The sequence below is a fragment of the Apodemus sylvaticus genome, chromosome 14 (assembly GCF_947179515.1).
Source record: "Apodemus sylvaticus chromosome 14, mApoSyl1.1, whole genome shotgun sequence".
NCBI classification, from domain to species: domain Eukaryota; kingdom Metazoa; phylum Chordata; class Mammalia; order Rodentia; family Muridae; genus Apodemus; species Apodemus sylvaticus.
Genome location: NC_067485.1, coordinates 86847209 through 86870849, shown reverse-complemented (window position 1 = coordinate 86870849; position 23641 = coordinate 86847209). Strand labels below are relative to the sequence as shown.

The window sequence follows — 23641 nt, the reverse complement described above, 5'->3', positions numbered from 1 at the left end:
TACAAAATGATCCCTACAGGAGATGCTACTTTGGAAGAGTCAGGGAACTCTATAGGTGGGAGTCTAAGACCAGAGATAAGCCTTTAAGAGTGTATTATTCCTGGCCTCTCCTTGCCTTGTTCTTTGCTTCTTGTCTGACATTAGGTGAAGAATTTCTTCTGCCAAATGTCCCTACTACTATGATATCTTGCACAAGTATCTATGAAGTAATTTCCCTGAAACCATGTCCCAGAAGAAATCATTCCTTCCCTTTTTTTTTAAATCAAGCATCTTGATCATAGCAATGGAAAACTAACACAATGTCATAATGTTTGCATCTCAATACTGTACTTTATGAAGATTCTGTTACTTAGGTGTTGCCATGAGATCTTCACAATAATGTCTTTGTATATAATTCTGAAATGGTAAAATGTAGGATTTGGAATACACAATACAAGCACACTGTGCATGAGTAACGCCCCTTTAATTCAGGTTCACAATACAAGCACACCGTGCATGAGTAACGCCCCTTTAACTCAGGTTCATACAGCACTTTTTTATTTATTTATTTTTTTTATTTTTTTTATTTTTTTTTTTGGTTTTTTCGAGACAGGGTTTCTCTACATAGCCCTGGCTGTCCTGGAGCTCACTCTGTAGACCAGGCTGGTCTTGAACTCAGAAATCCGCCTGCCTCTGCCTCCCAGAGTGCTGCGCCACCACCGCTCGGCTTTTATAAGCTCTTCTTTTTTGTTTTTTCATACAGCACTTTCTAAATTCCTAATATTATGCAAAGAGTTTCATTTCTGCCTCTTACTCTGTGAGTTTAGGCTGTTTTTTTTTCTTTTTCTGTTTCTTTTTCTCTTTTTCTTTTTCTTTTTCAGGAAAGGGTTTCTGTATAGCTCTGGCTGTCCTGGAACTCACTATATAGACCAGGCTGGTTTTGAACCCAGAGATCCTCTCGTTTCTGCCTCCCAAGAGCTGGGATTAAAGGTATGCATTAGTACTGCCCTGCTGATTTTTTCTTTAAACTTTTAAAATCTTATGTGTATGAATATTTTGCATACATGTACACCGTATGTGTGCCTCCTACCTGAGGGGATCATTAGAAGGCATCAGAACCCACAGAACTGCAATTATAGATGTTGAGGCTTGCTCCTTTTAACATCACTGGAACCCTTTTGTATCCAGTCTCCATTTTGCTTATAAGGTGAAATTAAGTTTAGGTTCTCAGACTCCACTTTCCAGAAGTAATTATCCATAGCTGACACTAAAGAATGCTACTAATAAGTCAAAAAGTTATGATTATGATACTTATGCTTTGTAATTCGATGCTCTGAAATCCCTGTTTACCACACCCTTCTTACCTCTCTCAGGATCATTAGTTTAAAGGTTAGCAGACACTTTTGTCTAGTTAGGCAAAATTTTGTACTGCTCCCCCCTCCTTATCTTTTAAACCTTTGAACCTGATTTTTTCTATAAAAAGCCTGCCCTAAGAACAGACTGGTACCACAAAATTAGGTTCCTGAGTCCTTTTTGTGGTCCTGATTGATCAGTCTTGGGGTGTGTGTTCTATAAACCATTTTTGCTTACCTGAGATCTGTGTTCCAAATGTGATACAATTTCTGAACCCCAACAACAGTCAGTTGTAACCTATCATGTGGATGCTTGGAATTGAAACTGGGTCTTCTGCATGAGTACTGAGTGCTTTTAACAAACAGCTACCTCTTAGGGTTTCATTGCTGTGAAGAGATGCCAAGCCCACAGCAATTCTGACAAAGGACAGCTAACTGGAGCTGGTTACGGTTCAGAGGTTTAGTCCATTATTGTCTAAGAGGGAAGCATGGCATCATGCAGGCAGACATGGTACTGCAGAAGATGCTGAGAGGTCTACGTCTTGATCTGAAGGCAGCAGGAGACTCACTTGCCAGACTTGAACTTCTGAGACCTCAAAGTTTGCTCCCAGGCATGCACCCTCTTAACACCCCACCTACTCCAGCAAGGCCACATCTCCTAATAATGCCACTCCCTCTGGGCCTATGGGGGCCATTTTCTTCAAACTACCACATCCTATTTTGTGTGTGTGTGTGTGTGTGTGTGTGTGTGTGTGTGTAACTCTAAATATACCAAAGATAAAAAGTACTTCCATTAAAAAGGATCTTAAGTGGCATCCAAATGCAGCTGCTCTGTTGTAAAGCTGGTGGAATGTTACTTGGATCTGGAATTGTGGCTTACAGCACTTTTTCCTGGATATCATTAACAGCAGAATGTCTTATGCATTCTTTTTTAGTTAAAATTTTCTTAAATAAATATCACAGCCTCCAAGTTTGACAGTAATTTCTCTGAAAAGCCAAATCTGTTTCCTTAGTTCATATTTATAGAATTGTTACTAGTGATAAGCTTTGAATATTATATTTAATATACAAGTAACCCCACATTTTCTTGTACAGAATGCTTTGGTTATTCGAGTCTCCAAATACGATAAATTTGTTTCTTTTCTAGCAAACATTGCATTACTGCTTGAAACTTGAATCTGAACCTTTAGTTTTATTTTATAGGAAGAATGTTTATCCATATAGAAGGAAAATACTTTGATGCTTTTACTTTATGTGAGTTTTAAACATCCAGTTAAAGTTGCGCGTAAAGACAAGGTTGTTTATGTAATCTTTCCAGTCTGTTATGTAGGTCTTCCTAACCTAGATTAGAAGGGGGAAAAAAAGCAGCTCAAGTCCCACCTTTTGCAGCGAACAGCTGATTCTGTTTTCCCTTCTTAGCCAATGGTGATCAGATATTTCAGAAGGAAAATGGGTGAGTCATCTTCTGCAGATAAGCTGAAATATTAATAGTTCTATCTCCACCAGGCTCTTCTGCAGCCAGCTAACAAGGCTCCCATTGAGCCTTGCCCGAGAAGCCATTCCTAGCAAGTCAGCTTGCAAAGCAGTTGGATTCGAGAGATTCTGAAACTGATTACGTTAAATAGTTCACTTGACTTTGCATTTTAATAGATAATTTTCTTTTCCAGTTCTTGGCTTGTGCGAGTTTTTAGGACAGATGGACTTAAAACCTGCCTGACCGTGAACCCCTCACCGGAACCCCTGCAGTGGTAAGTACCCACGGTCCTGGAGGCTGCGTGTGCTTTTCCCATGTTACCAGCGCTACGGGGACTCGGGGAGCAATTCGTGCAAGGATCGCATGTACCGTTAGTTTGTGGTGCAGAATTTGGGGTCTATTAGTAGTTCCTGTCAGCATCTTGGGACAGCTCCTAACAGGGAAAGCGCTGATCCTACTTGCGCCACCAGGGGACGCCATACTCGTTCTGCAGTCACTCGCTGGGTCTTGGCTCAGCGCACAGCTAGGCCACAGTCGAGGTCTCCAGGAACCGCGTCAAAGCTAAAACAAGAGACTGTCCGCGCGGAACAAGCCTGGGGGACTGTGCGAAGGAGCCCAGGAAAGAACTTCCGCAGCCGTTGGGCGTGGGGCGGAGCTTCCGGTTTTTTTTTTTTAAGGAACATATCTGAGGCGGGACTTCCGCAGTTACCGGAAGTGCGGGCGCGCCAGTTCGGGTCGCCGGGTCGTGTCAGTGCGGGAATCAGCGGGTTTCATTTTTTTTTTTTTTTTTTTGACTGCTGTGGGTCTGTCCTGCGGGCCTCGACGGGGAGGGGGATCTACGAACTGAGTGCGACCTAGGCTGGTTCCAGGCGGACGCGAGTGCTGTTGCTGTGACAGGTGACGCCATCTTCTCAGCTGTTCGGCTTGGCATCCTTCTTGGGTGCTGGGGATGTGAGGTGTCGGGGTGGCGGTGGGGACGAGGCGTCGAGGTGGACGAAGGATACAGTCCTAACCCTGCGCGCTCTGTCTGGCTCCCTGTGTACTCAAGTGGCGTCTGCCTAGCTGCTTGTGTCCTGTGGGAAGCCCAGGGTTTTCGAAGATGGTGGCCTTCGATCCCTCAAAGACGGGGTATGGCCTCTGGGAGGGAGGAAGGAAGGGTGGGGGGCGGAGAGTGAGGGGTAAGCAGATGCCGAAGTGGTAAAGCCCCGCCACGCCTTTGTTTCTCTTTCTGAAGACTTCTCTTTTTCTTCCCAGTACACTACCATCTCCGAAGTTTTAAGGCATCTTAATGGGCCAGTTTAACCAAAAAGTTGCATATTCCAGTGCACAGGCCATTCCAATTAAGGAGCAGATAGAACCGCACGATTGATCAGGTTCTTAGAGGTTTTATCATCTAACTTGAACTCTTCGACGTTTCTTGTGCTTGAAGACTAGGACCGTTAGCTCTACACCACTCTCTTGCCTGGATGTAGATTGCTAGGCAATTTCTTTGAAGTTCTGATGTCTTTTCTTTACGTTGATTATTTTGGCCTACAAAGAATGCCATCAAAGCATTACTGAAACCTTTTTTTTTTTTTTTTTTTTTTTTTTTTTACCTCTAAGCAGTACAGCAGGTGATAATAAACCTCCAGGATACTTCTCCTTTTTTACTATGCTACCTTCCTTGCTGTTTTGGTTACTTTGCTGATCACCTTCAAGTGTTTGTAAATTCTCTTTGACATCTAGACCCCATACTTGAGCATAGTATGTGTAAGTATGACCTGACCAAAGTAGGTAGAGGCCTTCTATTAGCGTTGCCCATGGGAGACAGCAGGGTAGTGGCCAGTGGCCACATGTACTAACAGTGTGACCTTGGTGTTTTGGCAGCTACATTTTTGCAGTTAGAAGTGTGTGTATATCAAACCTTCTTGCAGAAATTTCTGGACACAAGACCTAAGTATGTTTCCTTCGGTTTTCTTACTGTGTTGATACTCCTTTTTGTATAGGTATGTTAGTTTGTTAACTTACTTTGCCCTTGCTCTGAGCTAAAATCCTTGGGGTTGGGTATTCTTCAGCAGTGATGCTAGAGTTTTGTTAGTATCCTGTCCTGATTTCTCCAAGGAAAGATATGCTCTCTAGATTTGAATTTCTTCTTCTTCTTCTTCTTCTTTTTTTTTTTTTTTTTGGTCATTAAGATAAAAAATTCTTCGTGGTAGCATAGACAGGTCAGTGTCACCCTTAGACTTAATAAGTGTGCATCGTGTGCCTTCGTCTCATCAGTGACAGAACATTTTAAGTAACTTAATTCTGGTGACAGATTTCCAAGGTTGCTTGTAGAAAGCATTCTCTCCTCTGTCACTGGTTAGATATTGCATTGGTGTTTCAGCCCTCTGGAAGTTAATTTTAAAAGAATTATTAAAATAAACACTTAAAATATTAGTAATATTAATACCTTTATTGAATTTTCAGATGTTCAGTGACATTTTATAGTTTATGGTACCATCTGCAAATTTTATAGCCATTCTTTTATGTATAACCAACATTTTTGAAATAAACCAGGTTTTTTTCTTGTTGAAAGAAAATTAAAATTCTTCCTCCAAGATATGAAATGGAGAATAATGTTTTATATTATTTCAAGTAAAAGCATAAATTAAGAGTTCATTGTATTGCTTGTAAAAACCACTTGAGCAGGCTCCCTTTTTGGTTGTATGTACTTAATAACAATCTGATGCTGTGGGTAGTAACACCTTGCTATTTAGCATACGTACTAAATAGAGCCTTTGAAGAGAGCTAAGTGTTTGTGGGTGCTGCTTAATGTTACACCATTTGCCAAGATGGTGAATTAAGTATATTAACAGTGTGTGCAGAGATTTTTTTCATTTGTTAAATATGTTGCACTAAAGCTGGACATGTATTGTAGAGAAGAGGATATGCCTATGACAGCATGTAATAAGGAAAATGAGTTTGACAGGCCAGGTAGTTAAAGGGTGCAGGAGGAAACTATATTGTAGCTTTACATTTAATATACTGATCTGTCTTATTGAATTGGGTGAATTAATGTGAGTGTTTTGAAAGAAAGTAATTACCTTTTGGAGCTTCAGATTTCTTTCTTTTAAAAAACATATATAGGTGAATTAGCACATAATAAAAGTAACTTTATAAAATAACTTTTTTTGGTGTGGTGCTGCTGCCGAAACCCAAGGCCTTAGCCATGCTTAGCCGTCTCCTTCCCATGAGCTACAGCCCACCCCAGATCTAATTTCTCTTTTCTTCTGTGACACAGTTCCTCTCTGTGTAGCCTTGGCTGTCCTGTCCTGGGACTCTCTAGGTACACCAGATTAGACTGGCCTTGAACTCAGAGATCTAACTGCTTCTACACACCCCCTTTTCCCCAGTGCTGGGATTAAAGGCATGCACTATTATGCCCAGGTAGACCTATCTTATTTTCAGAGTGAAAGAGTTTTCTGAAAGAGTTTTCTCTCTTTAGTTACCTTTGTAATAGTGAATTTAAATATTCTTCACAGTGGTTTTGTGTGAGGATCAGTGCCTCTCTGTATTTGTTGAGCAATGTCAGTTTCATAAGCAACAGTCTGGTAGCTTTTCAGCCTCAGGTCTACCCACAATCGGCTTTCTCCCTCCATTCTCCAGGCTTTCTGTTTGCACTTGTTAGCTCGGGTTCTGTGTTTCAGTATTTCTTTTCCAAGTGATTACTACCTTGTGTACCTTCTTGCTAGGATAACAAACCCCAAACCTCTGAATTTTTTAGTAATCCAAACATTTAGTTAATTGTATTTGCATGAGTGCCTTGTGAATACAGTGGCCACAGAAACCAGAAAAGGAAATCAGATTCTCTAGAGCAGAGGTTCTCAATTTGTGGCTTGTGACCTTCACAGGGGTTGCCTAAGACCATTGGAAAACAAAGATATTTACATTATGATTCATAACAGTGACAAACTTTTAGTTATGAAGTAGCAATTAAAGTAATTTATGGTTGGGGCCATGACTACATGAAGAGCTGTGTTACAGGGCTGCGATGGTAGACAGGTCGGTCGAGGTGACTCGAGTCGGAGTGGTGTGGTGCCTCACTGTCCCTGCCATGAACTTGGATCCTCTGGAAGAGCCGCATGGCTTCTCAGCCTCTGAGTCATCTTTTATTTTTTTGAGACAGGGTTTCAGGTAACCCAGGAAGCCTTGAACTCCCTTTTCAGCCAAGGCTGGATTTGAGTTTTGATCCTCCTGCCACTTTCTCTCTAACTTTTTTGTTAACACATGGTTAGTACATGTTAGTACATGGTTTGGAAGCTGTTTTAGTTAGGGTTCCCATTGCTGTGAAGAGACACCATGACCAAGGCAACTCTTATAAAGGACAACATTTACTTGGAGCTGGTTTACAGGTTCAGAGGTTCAGTCCATTATCAAGGCAGGAGCATGTCAGCGTCCAGGCAGGCATGGTGCAGGAGGAGCTGAGAGTTCTACATCATGTTCCAAAGTCAAACAGGGGAAGACTGTCTCTAGGCATCTAGGAGGAGGGCCTCAAAGCCTACCCCCATAGTGACACACTTCCTCTAACAAGGCCATGATTCTCTTCAACAGGCCGTACTTCCTAATAGTGCCACTCCCTGCCCCAAACATATTCAAACCAGCACAGAAGCCTTCATATAATTTCATTTTTTGATGTACTGTGAGTGGAAGGAAATGATAGTAGGCACTGGAGTAGTTACTTTTCTTATCACTGAGGCCAGCTTTCTAACACAAAGCAACTTAAGCAGGGGAGGTTTGTTTTGGTTCACAGCTGAGAGGAATGCAGCCTGTCAAGGCGTGTTGTCAGGAACGCTCCAGTCCAGGGTGCCAGTCAGGAAGCACACAGAGTTGGTGCTCTGCTAGCTTCCTCCTTCCCTCTCATTGAGTTCCAGACCCCAGCCCAGAGGTGGTAATGCACAGAGCTAAGATGTGTGTCTTGCTCTCTAATCTTTTTCTCTCACAGATAAAATCAAAAGCGTGTCTCATTAATGTCCTCTGTATTTAGTTCAGTTAAGTCAGCAGGCATAGGACCAGTACAGATTGCTGGGGGGAAAGGTAGAGGTTATAAATATGGAGGCAAAAGTAAAGATGAGGATGTTTTCACAGAGAAAGACTGAGAACAGAATAGAGCTACTGAGAGGAGCTGGTGTTCCTAGTGTGGGAGCTATAGGTACAGAGACTGAGTTTGAAGTTGTGGGTGTAAACATGTCTGGTAGGCCTAATGCTGGTTTTGGCTTCCACATTACCATTTTGTTTAACCCAGAGGCTAGCTTTCCTAGGTATAGTCTGCTTTTCGGGCTATTAACCTTAACATCAGTGGCTGTTAGAGGAAAAGATGCTAGTAAATGTCATATGGAAAAAAAAGCACCTGACAAGTTTCTGGGTTCCAAAAGTGATTCATTTGTTCAAGACAACTAGATGCCTGTGATGCTTGGGGCGAAAGATGACAACATATCCTAGTTACAGAAAATATGAGGCAGTAATGGGAAATAAACCGTGTCCATACTGTGCAGAAGAGCTGCACACAGAATGCTAAGATGAGAGCACTTTGATGTCTCCTGTAATTAGACTAGATGAAGAATAGGCTCTCAGATAGCAAGTAGGGTCTTGCACATTCTGATTGTGGCTCTAAAGCTACTGCAGCAGCAATTAAAGAAACAGTCAGCCAGTTTTCTTGAGGAATAAATGAAGAACTTTAACTGGATGTTTGACTACATGGTGGAAACTGCATTTTCTTTCCTGTCTACTGTTCTGTCAGTTGTTTCCAAACCTTCACACATAGGAATTATAGGTGAAAATCCTAAATCCAGGATTCTTATGGAAGCAAAGGTCAGTTGACAGCTGTTGCTCTACTAAAGAGAGACTAAATATTGTCACTAGTTTACCAAACTTAGCATGTTGCATGCCTGTGTGTTTGCTAATAACATACTACCAGCTTAGAGGCCCCTGGAATGATAAAAGATCTTTCCTACTTTCCCACCACTGATGAGGTTAGAACTCTGGAAATAAAAACACTGCTTTGGGGGAAAAGGGGGGTTGGGGAAAACTAAAAAAAATTTCCCATAAAGAAAAAATGAAGTACAGTTAGGAGCACTGGACATTATACATAAAGCGAATGGAAGATTGAAAGATAGAGAAAGGTAAACAGACGGCCTGGGTAAGTCCCAGGGGTCTGAAAAGTGAGGCACAATTTAGTTTCCTTTTCCGTTACATGTTCCTAGTTTGATGTTGTAGAAGACTGCAGCCTAGGGACAGCAAAGGGCTCAGGCAAAGAACAGTACAAAACAGAAGAAAGAACGAAATCAACTACATCTCTGCATGGCAAATGGTGATGGCTCAGCAGTTCAGAGCACATGTTGCTCTTCCAGAGAATGGTGGTTTGATTTCTAGCAGCTACATGGTGGCTCACAACCATCTCTAATTCCAGCCCCAGGGAATCAGATGCCCTCTTTTGGCCTCTGTGGGCACTAGGCATACATGTTACACACAGGCACACACGCAGGCAAAACATTCATAAAATCAAAAGGGGCTATCTCTCTGTACTGGCAAGGGAGTTGTGGGGACAGTAATGAGCATTCTCAGCCATGGCAGTCTGAGTGAGAGCCACAGAGGGGGATGAACTATTGTGCTGCCACTCAGAGGTAACTGGGAGCCTTCCTCAGATGATGGCACATGCAGACGGAGCCTTGATTCCATTTCTGCCTTCGGTAGTCACCTGGCAGCAGTAAGCACTACTCCTCTGTCAAAGCAGTTCTAGGAAAGCCCTGTGGTAACAGATCCCAAGACTGAGAGCATCATGTCTAAAAGGTCATGGTTTCAATTAAAAATAGTTGGTGTACGAAGAACCAGGAAAATCTCAAATTCAAATGAGAGAGAGAGGGGGGGGGAGGGAGGGAGGGAGAGGGAGACAGAGACGGAGAGAGGAGGGAGGGAAGGAGGGACGGAGGGGTAAACAAAATGCTGGCAGATATGGCAATGATTAGAATTATTGATAGGAATTTAAAATTTACCATCTTAAAACATTTAAGATCTAAAAATCATGCAACTACAGACATTTGATTTTTGACAGGTATTGAAAACATATATTTATGCTGGGAAAATTATATATCCATCCACATGTAAAGGATTGAAATTAGAACCTTCTACCCTGTCAAAATCTACTCAAATAAATTAGAGATCTTCATGGAAGATGGGAAATTTAAAACTGCTAGAGGAAAACAGTTCAAGACACAGTCATAGTCAAGAGCTCTTTGATCAGGACTCTTCAGTTATTTTGGAAACAATAGCAAGGACTGACAGATGGGGCTTCAGTAATTAAAGGGTGCTTTACAGCAAAAGAAACATCAGAGTGAAGAGACACCATCTAGAATGGCAGGATATTCTAGAATATTCATCTAACAAAAGAGAATATTCAGAATATAGAGAATTTTTAAAAATTACATACCAAAAAAACAACACAATCAGTAAAGTCAATAAATGGAAAAACAAATTGAACAAATACTCCCCCCACCCCCATCCCCAGACTGGGTTTCTCTGTGTAGCCCTGGCTGTCCTGGAACTCACTTTGTAGACCAGGCTGGCCTCGCAAATACTTTTTTTTTAAAGAGAATTTTTACTCTTATCTTTTTAAAATTTTATGTGCCTTGGTGTTTTGCTTATATGTATGTCTGTGTGAGAGTGTCAGTTTTCCTGGAACTGGAGTTACAGGCAGTTATGAGCTGCCATGTTGCTGGGAATTGAACCCTGGTCCTCTGGAAGAGTAGCCAGTGCTCTTACTTGCTGAGCCATTGCTCCAGACCTAAACAAATGTTTTTCAAATGAAGCAATGGCTAATGTTCAACATCTTTATCCATCAGTTACCTGCAAATCCAAACTAGTTTGAGATTTTGTTTTACTCAGTTAGAATGCCTATCTTAGTTGGCTTTCTTCTTTCTTCTAATTTCTCCTTCATTCTTCTTTTTTGTTTTTTTGAAACTGTTCATGTAGCTCTGGCTGTTCTGCAACTTGATCTGTAGACAAGGCTGGCCTCCGACTGGGAGATCCCTTGCCTCTGCCTCCAAGTGCTGGTATTAAAGGTGTGTACTACCACCTCCTGGCTCTTAGTTGGCTTTCTATTGCTGTGATAAACATCATGATCAAAAGCAACTCTGGGAAAAACGGGAATATTTGACTTATAGTCTGTTCCAAAGCAGGAACTCAAGGTAAGACTCTGGAGATGGGAGCTAAAGCAGATATTCTGGAGGAGTGCAATTCACTGGCTAGTCCCCTTGGATTGCATAGCCCACTATGCTTTCTTATTCAACCCAGGAGTGGTACCTCCCACAGTGGCTCATCAATCTTGGAGGTTTACTCACAATTAAAAGTCCTTCTTCCCATATATGTCTAGATTTGTGTCAAGTTCTATCAACCAGTACACCTATCTTCAAGAAAAACAGAACAAAAGAAAACAAAACAAAAAAAACCAACCAACCAAGTGTTGTTTAGGATGTAGAGAAAAGGAGAATTCTGTGTTGGTGGAAATATAAACCAGTTCATTCACTATCTAAATCAGTGGAAGAGTCTTCAAAAAGCTAAATATGTTTTATAAATAGTATTGTGTGGTCTAGTTGTACAGCTCTTGGATATATATTATAGATTTGGGCCTCTGGGTGACAGCATTCTGTTTCTTGTCTTTTTCTAAATGTGCATTCGAGGGAATGAGCTTGAGTTGTCAGCCTTACATGTTTCTATCTGCCAAGCCATTTCCTTGTCCCCAATATAAAAGTCTAAACATGTTTAGGTAACCTACAAGAAAGTAGAGATAAAAGAAGAATGATTTTCATGGGTATCAGTATTGATCTTTATTTGAAAATAACCAATATAATTAAACCCCGTGTAGGTCAACAAAGAAAATCTATGACCTCATATTAATTGGCACAGAAAGCATGACAATTCAGGACTTACTTGTGAAGTAAGCTCATAGAAAAATAAATGAGAAAGAAATATCAACTGGGTAAATAATTGTAGAAAATTTGTAGCTAGCTTTATTCTCGGGGTGAAGGCATCCTTACCTTGAAATTGTAAAATGTCTAGCCAAAAGTATATGGAAATAAGACTTGCAAATTAAAAAAAGTCCTTGTTCTTTCAGATGGAACAGTAATTTACATTTAAAAATATAACAAAATAACCTACAGAATATTTTTTCTAAAATTTATAAAGAAATTCAGTAAGAATGTGAGATACAAGCTCAATACACAGTAATATTTTATATTTTTGTGTATTAGCAGTTAACATATGAAAACAGAGGAAAATAGTGTTAAAAATGTTTAAAAACTATAAAAAAGATATTGTAGTGAATTCGGTTGTTCATTAGCAGTAAACTGGAAACTGATGACAGTTTAATGTTTCATCAGTTTGAAGCCCCAAATTGATCAACAGATTTAGCAAAAACAATTTTTTTTTTTTTGTTTTTTTGTTTTTTGTTTTTTGAGTTAGGGTTTCTCTGTGTAGCCCTGGCTGTCCTGAAACTCACTCTATAGACCAGGCTGGCCTCAAACTCAGAAATCTGCCTGCCTCTGCCTCCCAAGTGCTGGGATTACAGGCGTGTACTACCACTCCTGGCACAAAAATGATTTTTAAAGTTACAGCAAGAACTAAAAAAAGGTTGTATGGGTGGTTTGCTTTCATGTATGTATGTATGTACCATATGTGTGCCTGGTGCGGGTGGAGGCCAGAAGGCCTCATCCTCTGCAGTGTAAGCCACCTCGTGGGTATGGGGAATTGAATTCTCAGGCTCTTAACCACTAGGTGATCTCTAACCCACAAAGCAGCAGTTTTTGAGATTGAAAAAAAATCCCACTGATTTAGAGAAATTTTTTCAAAATTAGAAGGCTAGATTAAAGAACCAGAATAGCCAAACAGTTTCGAGAAAGATTTAAACAAGAATCTCTGTAACTGACCTTAACACTTGAGTTCTGTATTGTTTCATTACCTGAGTAAGAAATCCTCACCTTGTCTGCTGATTATTTCAATCTGCTGTATCAGAAATGAAGTACTTGTTTTCCTGCTGTTATTTAGCTTATTGCAGGAGTGACCAGGACACTACCTTCTAGAAGTAATGCCCACAGAAAGCGGAAGTTGTTCAACTGCTCGCCAAGCAAAACAAAAGCGCAAATCTCATAGCCTTTCTATACGAAGAACTAACAGCTCAGAACAAGAGAGGACTGGACTGCCAAGAGAAATGTTAGAAGGACAAGTAAGTCAGCATTGGTCAGTGCCCACTGTAAAGATGACTGTCATGCGTAAAGTGTGATTGAAATAAGCTAATGCATGTAGGTCTCGGAAGCCGAAGAAAGGCTTACACTGCCAGACAGAGCACAGGCTCTCTCTATGTAGTCCTGTGTGTCTTGGAACTTAGTATATAGGCCAGACTGGCCTCGAACTCATAGAGACCCACCTGCCCCTGCCTCCCAAGTGCTGTAATTAAAGGCATGTGCCACCATGCCTAGCTAAGGATAATATATTTATAGCAAAAAGATATGGTATGCCAATTACAATAAGGACTCAGTTTACTTTACAGGTTAGTTGTCTAGATTTCCCAGCCAGATTTTTTGTTTCTTATGCTCTCAAGAAAAGGGAAGAATTAAAATTTTGATGCTCTTTCTGCTTCTGAAGTAACTTACCTTTGTCCTTGTCTCTGCTATATATAGTGAATATACCGTCTTTTAATGAATGTACTAATACATGGCTAATAATGTTGTTTGCTCACACTTTTCTAGTGCCTTTTAGATGTCAAAAATGGTAGGATTTTTGAAGAATATTATGAAATCTAGATAAAGTAGGCTTTATTATAATAATTATATAGTGATGCCTATATAAGACTGCACTTATACTTTTGTAAGCGGTTTTTTTTTTTTCACAATTAGACTGTATCAGCCATAGTGCTGTAGGATAGGAAGACTAGAATACGAGGAGTTGGCCTTTATGAACATTGGATCTTATGAGAACCACATAAGAACTTCCTGCATGTGACTTCTCGTATATAAATCCTATATTCAATACTTTAATACTATTGGCAGTAGTGCTCACCTAAGAAACCAAAAGGATTAGGGCCTGCCATAGGGTTGATACAGTGTCGCTGCTGAGAAAATAAGATTGTCTTTAGTAAATAATGATGGAAGGTTGCTGCTTGGTCAGTGCAGGCTACTTTTTATAAGTTTCCCCGACCCCCACAGTGTACACACACACTATTTTTTTTTTTCTTTCTGTTGTTTTGAGAGAGGGTCTTGTTATACATAGGCCAGTCTGACTTTGAACTTGGCCTTGGAATCCTTTTGTCACAGTTCATGCCTTGGGATTATAGGCATGCTGGGTGTTATCTTGCTTTTGCCTAAATGTTTCTCACCTACAGTTGGTTGACTTTACAGTTGTAGGACTTTGAATTTAGAAGCTCAGCTCTGCTCTGGCTACTTTATACAGAAAGTTATATTTTAACTAGTGATGGATATAAAAAACATAAAAATAGCTTTGACAGTATTTACCTTTGCTAGATTATAATAAAGTACTATAAACTAGGTAGCTAGACAATGTGAATTTTTTCTTAATTCTGGAGGATGAAATCCAAGATGAAAGGCCTCCCAAGACCTCACTTGTAGCTTGTGACTGTCACCTCTTGCATCCTCGTGGTCTTTCCTCTGTATGGTTTCCTTAACTTGTACAAGAACACCAGCAGTCATAATCCTTAAGGATTGCCATTATGACTGCATTTTACTGGTCACTTCAGTAAAAATCTTGACCTTTAATATACTTACATTCAGGGGCATTCAGGTTTGGGGCACAATCAATCCATTTGAGAGTAAAACTACAACTTCGTGGTAGGATTTCTTTGATAAAGGTACCACAAGGTGGATATAATGTAGTCAGTTAAACTTGGTGTGGCTTAAGATTTAAAATATAGATTAAACAAACATGAATTACATTAAAATTTAAAAAGTCATATGTGGCTGGTGGCTACTAATTGGACAGTATAGCTAAACAATTTTAGATGGTTCTTGAAAGTTTTTTGATTTACTTATATTTCTGCCAGTGAAATTCTGCTTTGCTGGCATATTCTAGGCTTGTTTTAGTGTGGTCTTCCATTGTGATGTAGTAAAAGGTGATAATTGTAGCTCACAGTAACTGTTACAAGGTGATACACAACTCTTTTCACCTGAGCAGCTCAGACCTGTGCACTGCTCCTATAGTTCTCTGAGTTTCCAAGTTAGCTAAACGGTGCTTACTGTTTACTGAGTATAGTTATTTGAACTGGAACCAGCCAGCATGATCTGTGAGTGGCCGGTGTGAACCTCCTCTTTACAGGAGGGAAGAGAGTGTTAGTGTTTGACACTGCAGCTGGCATGGTGGGTCTAAGTGGGCTGCTGTGGGAGAGGAGAGACTCTTTACGGAGTCGTCTTAGTCACAGTGTAGCAGTGCTCTCTTGGTTAACTGGGGACAGTATCAAAAAGAAGGTGAAGGTGAATCTCCATGGTACTATACATTAGGTTAATGCTCTGTATCTGTAAGTTGTAAGTGTTTTTAGAGGGATGTTAAGATTGCCGTGACTCTACCAGAGTCATTATTTAAGCTAGCATGTATATGTATATATTTTAAGTGGTTTATAATTTATGTGAGAATACATAATTATTGAAAAACTTAAAATGTGGAAATGTTTACTTTTAACTTGAGGTAGACATTTATTTATTTATTTATTTATTTATTTATTTATTTATTTATTTATTTATTTATTGTATGTGAGTACACCATTGCTCTCTTCAGACACACCAGAAGAGGGTATCAGATCCCATTACAGATGGTTGTGAACTACCATGTGGTTGCTGGGACTTGAGCTCAGGACCTCTGGAGGAGCAGTTGGTGCTCTTAACCACTGAGCTATCTCTCCAGTTCTTGAGGTGGAATTTAACAAAGATTGTGTATGTGAATACTTTTTAAATTTGTAGTTTATCAGGTCAATAATTGGTGCTGTATAAAACTTGAAAAATCACTTGAAGATTATACTAATGTTACTTAAATATTGGAATAGTAATATAGAAGTATTTGAGATTTTTATTTTTGAAATATAGTTTTTTTGCTGGGGAGGGGTGGAACACATACTAATTATTATGTAGATAATGCCCTTGTGGAGAAGAGAGTCGAATTCCTAGGTATATCATTTAGTCTACTGTTTAGTGTTTGGGAAAAGTAAATTATTTTGTGAACTTACTTGGTCCTTGGAAGTGTTCATGTTTAACTTGGAAATAGTTGAGACGCTGCTGCTTCCTGTGGCCTTCACTTTGCTTCAGAGACTGTAGTGGGAGGGGCGGTGTACAAAGGTGTGACGTAACGTCTGTGGCCGAGTGGGGACCTACAGTATATGTTGACATTTTGTTCCTTGTAGGCAAGATTTTCTCCCGCATCCCGTCTTTATAATGTCTTAGTCACAGAGTTATAGGAAGTCTCTAGTTTGTTTCTGTTGAAGCACAATGGATCTAATTAGGTTGTGAAGTACTTCTTGCTCTCAGTTTATATAGTCCATCGAAATAGTCAATTGAAATACTTGTTGTTTATGTTTGTTTGTCTTTTAATAACATGTAGTATAGTCTAAAGGCTATTTGTAACATAGCTTCACTTTGGGGAATGGCCTTGCTTCTCTACAAATTTGGGAAGTTTTGAATAAAGTAAACTCATGTTCCCTCTGTGTCAATGCAAAACAGAGCTTTTTCTTCAGCGGGAAAAGATTTACTCTGAGTCTAGTATGTGTGAACAAGAACACAGATCATGTTCACCTGTATAACACATCCTGTTGTGGAAAAGGGTATAGGCCTTTTGTAGTCACATCTCCTTCAGACAGCTGGTAGGCAGGCTACAGCAAAGCAGGGCAGTCTTTGCTGTAGGTTCTGGATGTTCTGATAGTCTTAGCTGTGGGTTTGGTGAATGCTTACAATGTGCACAGTTTACCAGTGCACTCTGAAAGGTCTACCTAGCAGTCAGGATGCTCGGTAGACACGAGGTGGATAGTAAATGGTCGTAAAAAAGAACGGAAGGCAGTTTCAGAGCATTTATTTGGGTTCTCAATCTGAAACCAGATGTTTGGTTTTTCAGTTAGTCATTAAGATCTACAGCCTATATATGGTTTCTTTGGAGAACTATGTTCACATGTGTAAAAGGAAAAGTTGTTATTTTGTGCTGTTAAGTCTTTTATTCTTCTAGGAATACATTTTGGTAATTGTTTCCTTTGTACAAACTTGAATCTTAACTGTTGTGAGTCTTGGGGATTGGACCCATGTTTAGTACCTGCTCGCACTGTGCTACATCCCTAGCTAAATTTTAAACTCTTGAAACCTTCGTGTGTATAAGAAATTAAATATATGATGTTGAAAAGAGTTTAAGATGAATGATACTTCACTTTGAAAGCAGTATATTGTTGCCTGGTATTAAATTGATTTATTCATTTATTTTAAATAAAAAATATTTCTCTTGTGCAGGATTCTAAATTACCATCCTCAGTCCGCAGTACACTGCTGGAATTGTTTGGCCAGATAGAAAGAGAATTTGAAAATCTTTACATCGAAAACTTAGAATGTGAGTATCTCCTGTCTTAATATATTTTTAAAAATTATTACCTATCCGTTGAAGTCTTTGAGAACAGTATTTGTGGGTTGAGATTCATCACTCTGTTCACTTTCTGTTCTGTTGTTAAACATACTGACTTAATCATATTACTGGGGCTGGAGCAGTGGCTCAGCTGTTAAGAACATTGGCTGCTCTTCCAGAAGTCCTGGGTTCAGTTCTCAGCATCTATATGACACAACCGTTTGTAATTTCGGTTTCGGATCATCCGGTGCCTTCTGACCTCAGAGGGCACCAGACATTTGTGTAGTATATGGTCGTCCATGCAGGAAGAACAATCATACAAATAAAATATATAAAAACCCCCTTACCGTTCTGTGGGCCTTGTATGATTCTTGCCAGGGTGATGTTGAATCCTGGCAGAGTTGTGTTCCTTTCTGGAACCTCTAGGGACAAACATTTCCTGCTTATTTCGTATGGTGATAGAATGCGTAAATTGCGCTTTAAGGACGGGCCCCTTTGTCACTGCCTTTGGCTCCTGTGCCCATCTCCTTTGGTGATGTGATGGTTCCTTTTGTTTCTTCTCTGACTTGCCTTTCTGTGTGTTCTAGTCCTAAGAATATGTGATTTGATTGACCCCCTAGATAGTCCACGGTGACCTCCCTACCTGCAGAACCCCTGAACTTAGTGGGTAACACATTAACAGGCATCATAGGGCTGGGCCCTGAGAATCTTTGAGGGGGTTATCAGATCAAACAACCAATTGTAGTTTTATACAAAATTAATACATTTCATTTTTTTATACACCAAGCATACCATAACCTCTTTTGACAATTTCCAAAAACATGTTGACGTATTAGAAGTAAATCAAAAGAATGTTGAAATAGCTTCACTTTAGTTTTTTTTTAAATATATATATATAAATTCCTATATGTGCTTAAAAAAAGGAAATTATTATTTTTTTCTGCTTTGAGTTCTTATGGTATTATTATTATTATTATTATTATTTTTTAGCATGAGTAGTCTTCTTCTAGTTTTAGATGAGACCAGATATGTTAATGCTTCACCACTAGGAAATTAATGTCTTTTATTCCTTTTGGTGTTGTTATTGGGTAGATTTCATGGGGAGTGTTTATAACATGTGTACCATTTAAATAAACTATCACGGAACTTTGTGCTTTCTTTACTGTAAGAATTGCATGGACACTAATAAGCAGCAGTTAAATTGTAGGCTGTTTTGCATCTTTTAATTTCTGTGGTTAGATCAGCCATGAAGTAAATGCAATCTTGTCTCATTCACCCTTTGTTCTTTGAAGATTTAATGTTTTAATACTGGGTTCTCCATGTTAACCTTCATCTTGAGAACTTAAAAGAACAACAGAGATCCCAACCTTATTACAAAATAAGTAATATGTATAGCATCTGATTTCAGGGGGTGTTTTATGTTTAAGAGTTTTAATAACTGAAATATTTTTGGTGTTTTCATTATGATTTAAGACATTCTTGTCACAAAACAGTCCCCCGGCCTCTTACCCCACCCCAGTTAAAAATAAATCTTTAAAAATTACTAATGTTGGCAGGTGCTTTGACTCTGTGTTGTCTAGCATTTAGAGAGTTTTGTAGCTTCTTGGTGCCTGTAAGATAAAGTCCTTGTTGCTTAGTCGGGGTGCTGGATAGTTCCTTTGTCCTTAGCCTATTCCTGCCCTTGATTTGTTTTAAACTTTGGTCACAAGTATCCTACCATTCCAGGAGGCTTCGTGGAGCTGTGGCTAGCTCCTGGGTGGACATGTGTGAGGCAGGGCCTGGTGGTGCTGACTTGTACTTTTAGGGCGGTTTCTGTCTGGGCAAGTCTTCTCTCAGTTTCACAGTGAGGAGGCCTGAGGGTATTCCCTAGGTCTTTTGGTAGCAAGATGGATCATAGTTTTCTGTATCTTCAGTTACTCTTTTCTTTTTAATGGTCTATTTTTTCTTCTCTCCTGACATACCCAATCCTGAATTTCCTATTAATTTTTCATTCTGGAATGTTAAAATCTTTGATATACATAATCCACATGTAGATATTTTTCTGGAGTATGTACCAATAGTTACATATTGTTACTATGTTTTTTCCTCACTTGCAGTATCTGCAGTTAAGCTATAAATATTTTACTGAATTTTAGGCAGTATCAGAATGTTTTTAAGTGCATGAAACTAGCAATAAGAAAGCTGTGCTGAGTAAGAATTTGGATGTGTGCATGTGCTGTGGTTGAGGCTCTGAGAGTCACATCTTCACAAGGTCACAAGGGTGAAATCTTTTTTTTTTTTTTTTTTTTTTTTTGGTTTTTTGGTTTTTTGGATTTTGGTTTTTGTCGAGACAGGGTTTCTCTGTGTAGTCCTGGCTGTCCTGGAACTCACTCTGTAGACCAGGCTGGCCTCGAACTCAGAAATCCACCTGCCTCTGCCTCCCAGAGTGCTGGGAGTACAGGTGTGCGCCACCACCGCCCGGCCAACAAGGGTGAAATCTTAAAACGGCTTTCATGTAGTCAGTCTAGTGCGGCCCTGACCTTGAAATGTAGCTGAGGAGGACCCTGAACTTCTGATCTCCCTGTGTCTACCTTCTAAGTACTGAGATTGTTGGCATCCACAGCCAGTCTGTACAGTGTGTGATGAAACCCAGGTCCACCCACCGAGCTGCATCCCCAGGCCTCACTCTTTGTTCCTGGAATGCTGACACCAGTGTTTGGAAAGTATAAATTATCACCTTGCTTTTTAGAATATTCTTTACGTCTTTGTTTTGAGTCCCAATTCAACAGTCATATGTATTTGATTGAGTTTACAAGTGATGAATACATTTTTATATTTAAAAATGTTTTTATTTCTAGTGCGCCGAGAAATTGATACTCTTAATGAACGTTTAGCTGGTGAAGGACAAGCGATCGATGGGGCAGAATTGAGTAAGGGCCAGCTCAAAACAAAAGGTAAGCTATTTATAACGTATTGCATGTAGATTACCTACCAAGGACACTAGGGTGTCATGAGGGACACTCACTATTGCCTTCTGCTGCCAGGCAGACTTGGAATACACAGTGCAGGTTTAGGGCAGATGAGAAAGCCTGGCTCCCTGCTAGTGCTGCTGTCATCCCGTGTCTCGGTGCTTCCCTGTCTTCCATAGCCGCATGATGCAGTGCTGTGCTTCTTGAGTTTGAAGGTGTTTGACTGTCGATTCTGTCTCCACAGCCAGTCACAGTACTAGTCAGCTTTCTCAGAAGCTCAAGACCACCTACAAGGCTTCCACCAGCAAGGTATGCAAGGCCCTGGCTCTGGAGCCAGTCATGTGGTGCTTGCGATGTGCAGATGTGTACTTTAACTTGCATATTTTCCAGTTAGAAATGTGTAATAGAAAGATGTCTGGTTTCTAGAAACAACCATTGCCAAATGGCTATAGTATATAGATGCTTAAATACTAACTTAGATTCTAACCAGTGAGACTTATGTATTGTGCATTAGCAATTTTTTGTAATTAGAAGAACAACATATTTTGTATTGCTAATTGGCTTGATAAAATATGTGGATTCATATAAACAAATAATGGATAAATATGTGGGGTGAAAGTTCTATCTGGCTAAAGTTACGTTTTCATGATTATTTGTCTATTGTCTAAGTGAGAGAAGGAAGCGAGGGTGTGCTTGTGAGGCAGGTCGGGCGTCAGGGCTTCCTTCCATTGCCTAGGACTGATGAGGTGGCAAGGAGTTCATTGTTTGCAAGGCTATTGTATAATAGTATTTTAAGGTAATATTGTACATATCTAATTTGGAGTATTTTGAATATATAAAAGATAAATCAATTACCTAACTGGTGAATGTAAAAGGAAAAATTGAAATTTGTACTATGATTACATAACTATTACCAGCTTTTCTTTTTTACAATTCATTGTCTTGGACCAACAGTCATTTCACTGAGGTAAACTTCAGTTAAGAGGGCAAGTCTAGCCTTTCTGCCTGCTCCCTTATTTAAAAATTCTTGGCAATTTTTATTTAGGAGAGAACATAAGTATTGTTGATATTTTGCTACTGTGTGCTTTGATAACATCTGGTATGTAAATTGCTGTTTCATCAGATTTTTGTTTGTTGTAATGTCTAGTTCATCTTACTTTTGAAATTTGTAATTAACTTCAGTTTTTCTTCAAAACAAAGTGCAAAATTATGTTCTTCATTTTTTTTGGTTACATTATCTCGAATTAAATAGATTGTTCTGATGTTTACAATTCTGTGTATACAATGTGTAGTCTTATGATTTAAAACTTTCTGGTTATTTCTAAAGTAGAGGAAGATATGCTTATATATAACAGTCTTTTACCATGAGCAATAAAAAAACAAGGTTTGGACAAAGGTAAGGGCATGCACAATAGTATTTTGCTTTAAAATATATTAGAGTTCTACAATCCTTAATGGCAGACATTTTAGGATTAGAATATGTCAGAAGCAAATTCTATGAACTTTACAGCAATTTGTACACTGTATATACTCATCTTAAAAAATAATGAAACGCAGACATCCACATTGAAGAAATAATTTGGTAACGATATATTCTGATTTGTACCACAGCATGGATTCTTGGTATTAAAGCTAAGCACGAATGCAACAAGAACATGCTACACTCTAGATTCATTACTTGCCCTCCTTGTGACTCAGAGCCATGAAAGGCAAGTAGCATGTTGGTGAGACAGTGGGAGGCAGAAGTGTCTGAAGTCACCCGCAGAGCTTCCCTTCCCTGGGCAGCTCCTGACTGCCTGCTGATGCTTATGGGGTGGGATGGGGGACACTCTACTCTGAAAACCACTTTAAAGAAGCCTGTGGAAATGCTTGCAAATATTCTTTAGAAAGTATCTTTTGTCGTGGAAAAGGACCTTTCTGATTTGCTTTTAAAGTACTTTAGGCTGTGTTCTAGTTAAAATGATTTAGGATTATTGGAAAACATCATACCATTGTTTATTCTGCTGTTCTGTCCAAATGTTCCTTCTAGTAATTCAGTTGTGTTGTTGGGTCTCTTTGTAATCTTGACCAAGCCAGTGTTTGTTTATTGTTTGTCTGTTTTATTGAGACAGGGTCTCTGTGTACTCCCTATGTAGACAAGGCTGTCCTTTAGAGCTCAGAGATTCTCCTGCCTCTCCTCGTGACTGTTAGGATTAAAGGCGTGCTCTATCATGTCCTGGCTTAAGTCAGTGGTTTTCCTTTTGCTTTCTTTCTTTTTTTTTTTTTAAAGCATAATGAGCATATACAAGTAGCATGTGAGATGGTATGCCACAGTATTTATGAGCATCATGTTATCCTGTATCTAAGTAGTGTCTTCCATTCTACCCTGTGAATGGAATAGGTATGTTAGGTAAGAAATGTGGCTCAGAAGTTTCTTATACTAGCATTCTTTATATTAGAAATGTCGAGAGACTTGGAAAATGTTATTTACCATAATTTATGATGGTGGCAAATTTTATGTGGTCTGTGACTTCTCTCCCCCCAAATGTAATAGTGTTCAGCATCTCAGTGGTGTTTTCTGTAAACAGAAGCTCTTATACATTGTAAAGGGATCCTTTTGTTGATTTTAGGAGGGAGACTAGCTTTCAGAAAGGTAAGATGGCAATGATGGGTTTGAGGTTTGAGCAAGTCCTTCTGTGTTTCCTGTAAAGTTTAAAGCAAGTTAAATAGAACTGATTTATATCCCTTGTGAAATGTCAGTCTCTTCATTGAGCTATCTGCTTTTGTCTTTACTGTGTTGGGGATAATCTGAGAGCACATTCCTAATTGATGTAACAGATTGTATCTGCATATATTTATGTAAGAGTAAATTTATATACATAACCTAGGCTCTGCAAAATTATTGTTAAAAGCAAGATGTATGAATTCATTAAATTTCGATTTTGTTTTATTGCCTGATTTTATAGATTCATTATTCTTTATATTTTTTCTGATTTACTTAAAAGTTGAAACATTTTTGAGAGCAGCTTCATGACTATAAAGTTTAACGAAAATTTTGCATTTAGTTTCTTCCTCACTTTATATTCTTCATTATAAGGGAAATGAGAATTGTTTGTTATGTGTCATTAAATGGGACAGTATCTTACTGTGTGTTCCTCATCTGTATCACCTCATGTCTGTTTCCATTAGAATATGAGCTTCTAAAAGGCCTTTGTATCTCTTAGCTGTCTCTCCCTCTAGTGTGGCACGTGGCTTCAAGCAAGTGCTCAATAAACAGTCTTTTCCAAACCTCCTCACTGTTA

At 39.3% G+C, this 23641-nt stretch overlaps 1 protein-coding gene across 3 annotated transcripts in view; it reads left to right on the top strand.

The window, feature by feature from the left end:
• Window positions 1-2851: 2851 nt before the first annotated feature.
• Wdr37 (WD repeat domain 37) overlaps window positions 2852-23641 on the top strand; it is a 59264-nt gene continuing 38474 nt past the window's right edge. Inside the window, exons 1-5 of one of the 3 annotated variants that reach the window (XM_052156282.1) lie at window positions 2852-3079; window positions 12862-13039; window positions 17304-17400; window positions 20250-20345; window positions 20605-20669. In XM_052156282.1, coding sequence (XP_052012242.1) covers window positions 12902-13039; window positions 17304-17400; window positions 20250-20345; window positions 20605-20669 — 396 coding nt within the window. In that variant the 5' untranslated portion in view covers window positions 2852-3079; window positions 12862-12901. Of the gene's footprint in view, window positions 3080-3512; window positions 3703-12861; window positions 13040-17303; window positions 17401-20249; window positions 20346-20604; window positions 20670-23641 lie in introns of those variants that run through there. The other 2 variants (XM_052156283.1, XM_052156281.1) reach the window with 2 other exon arrangements.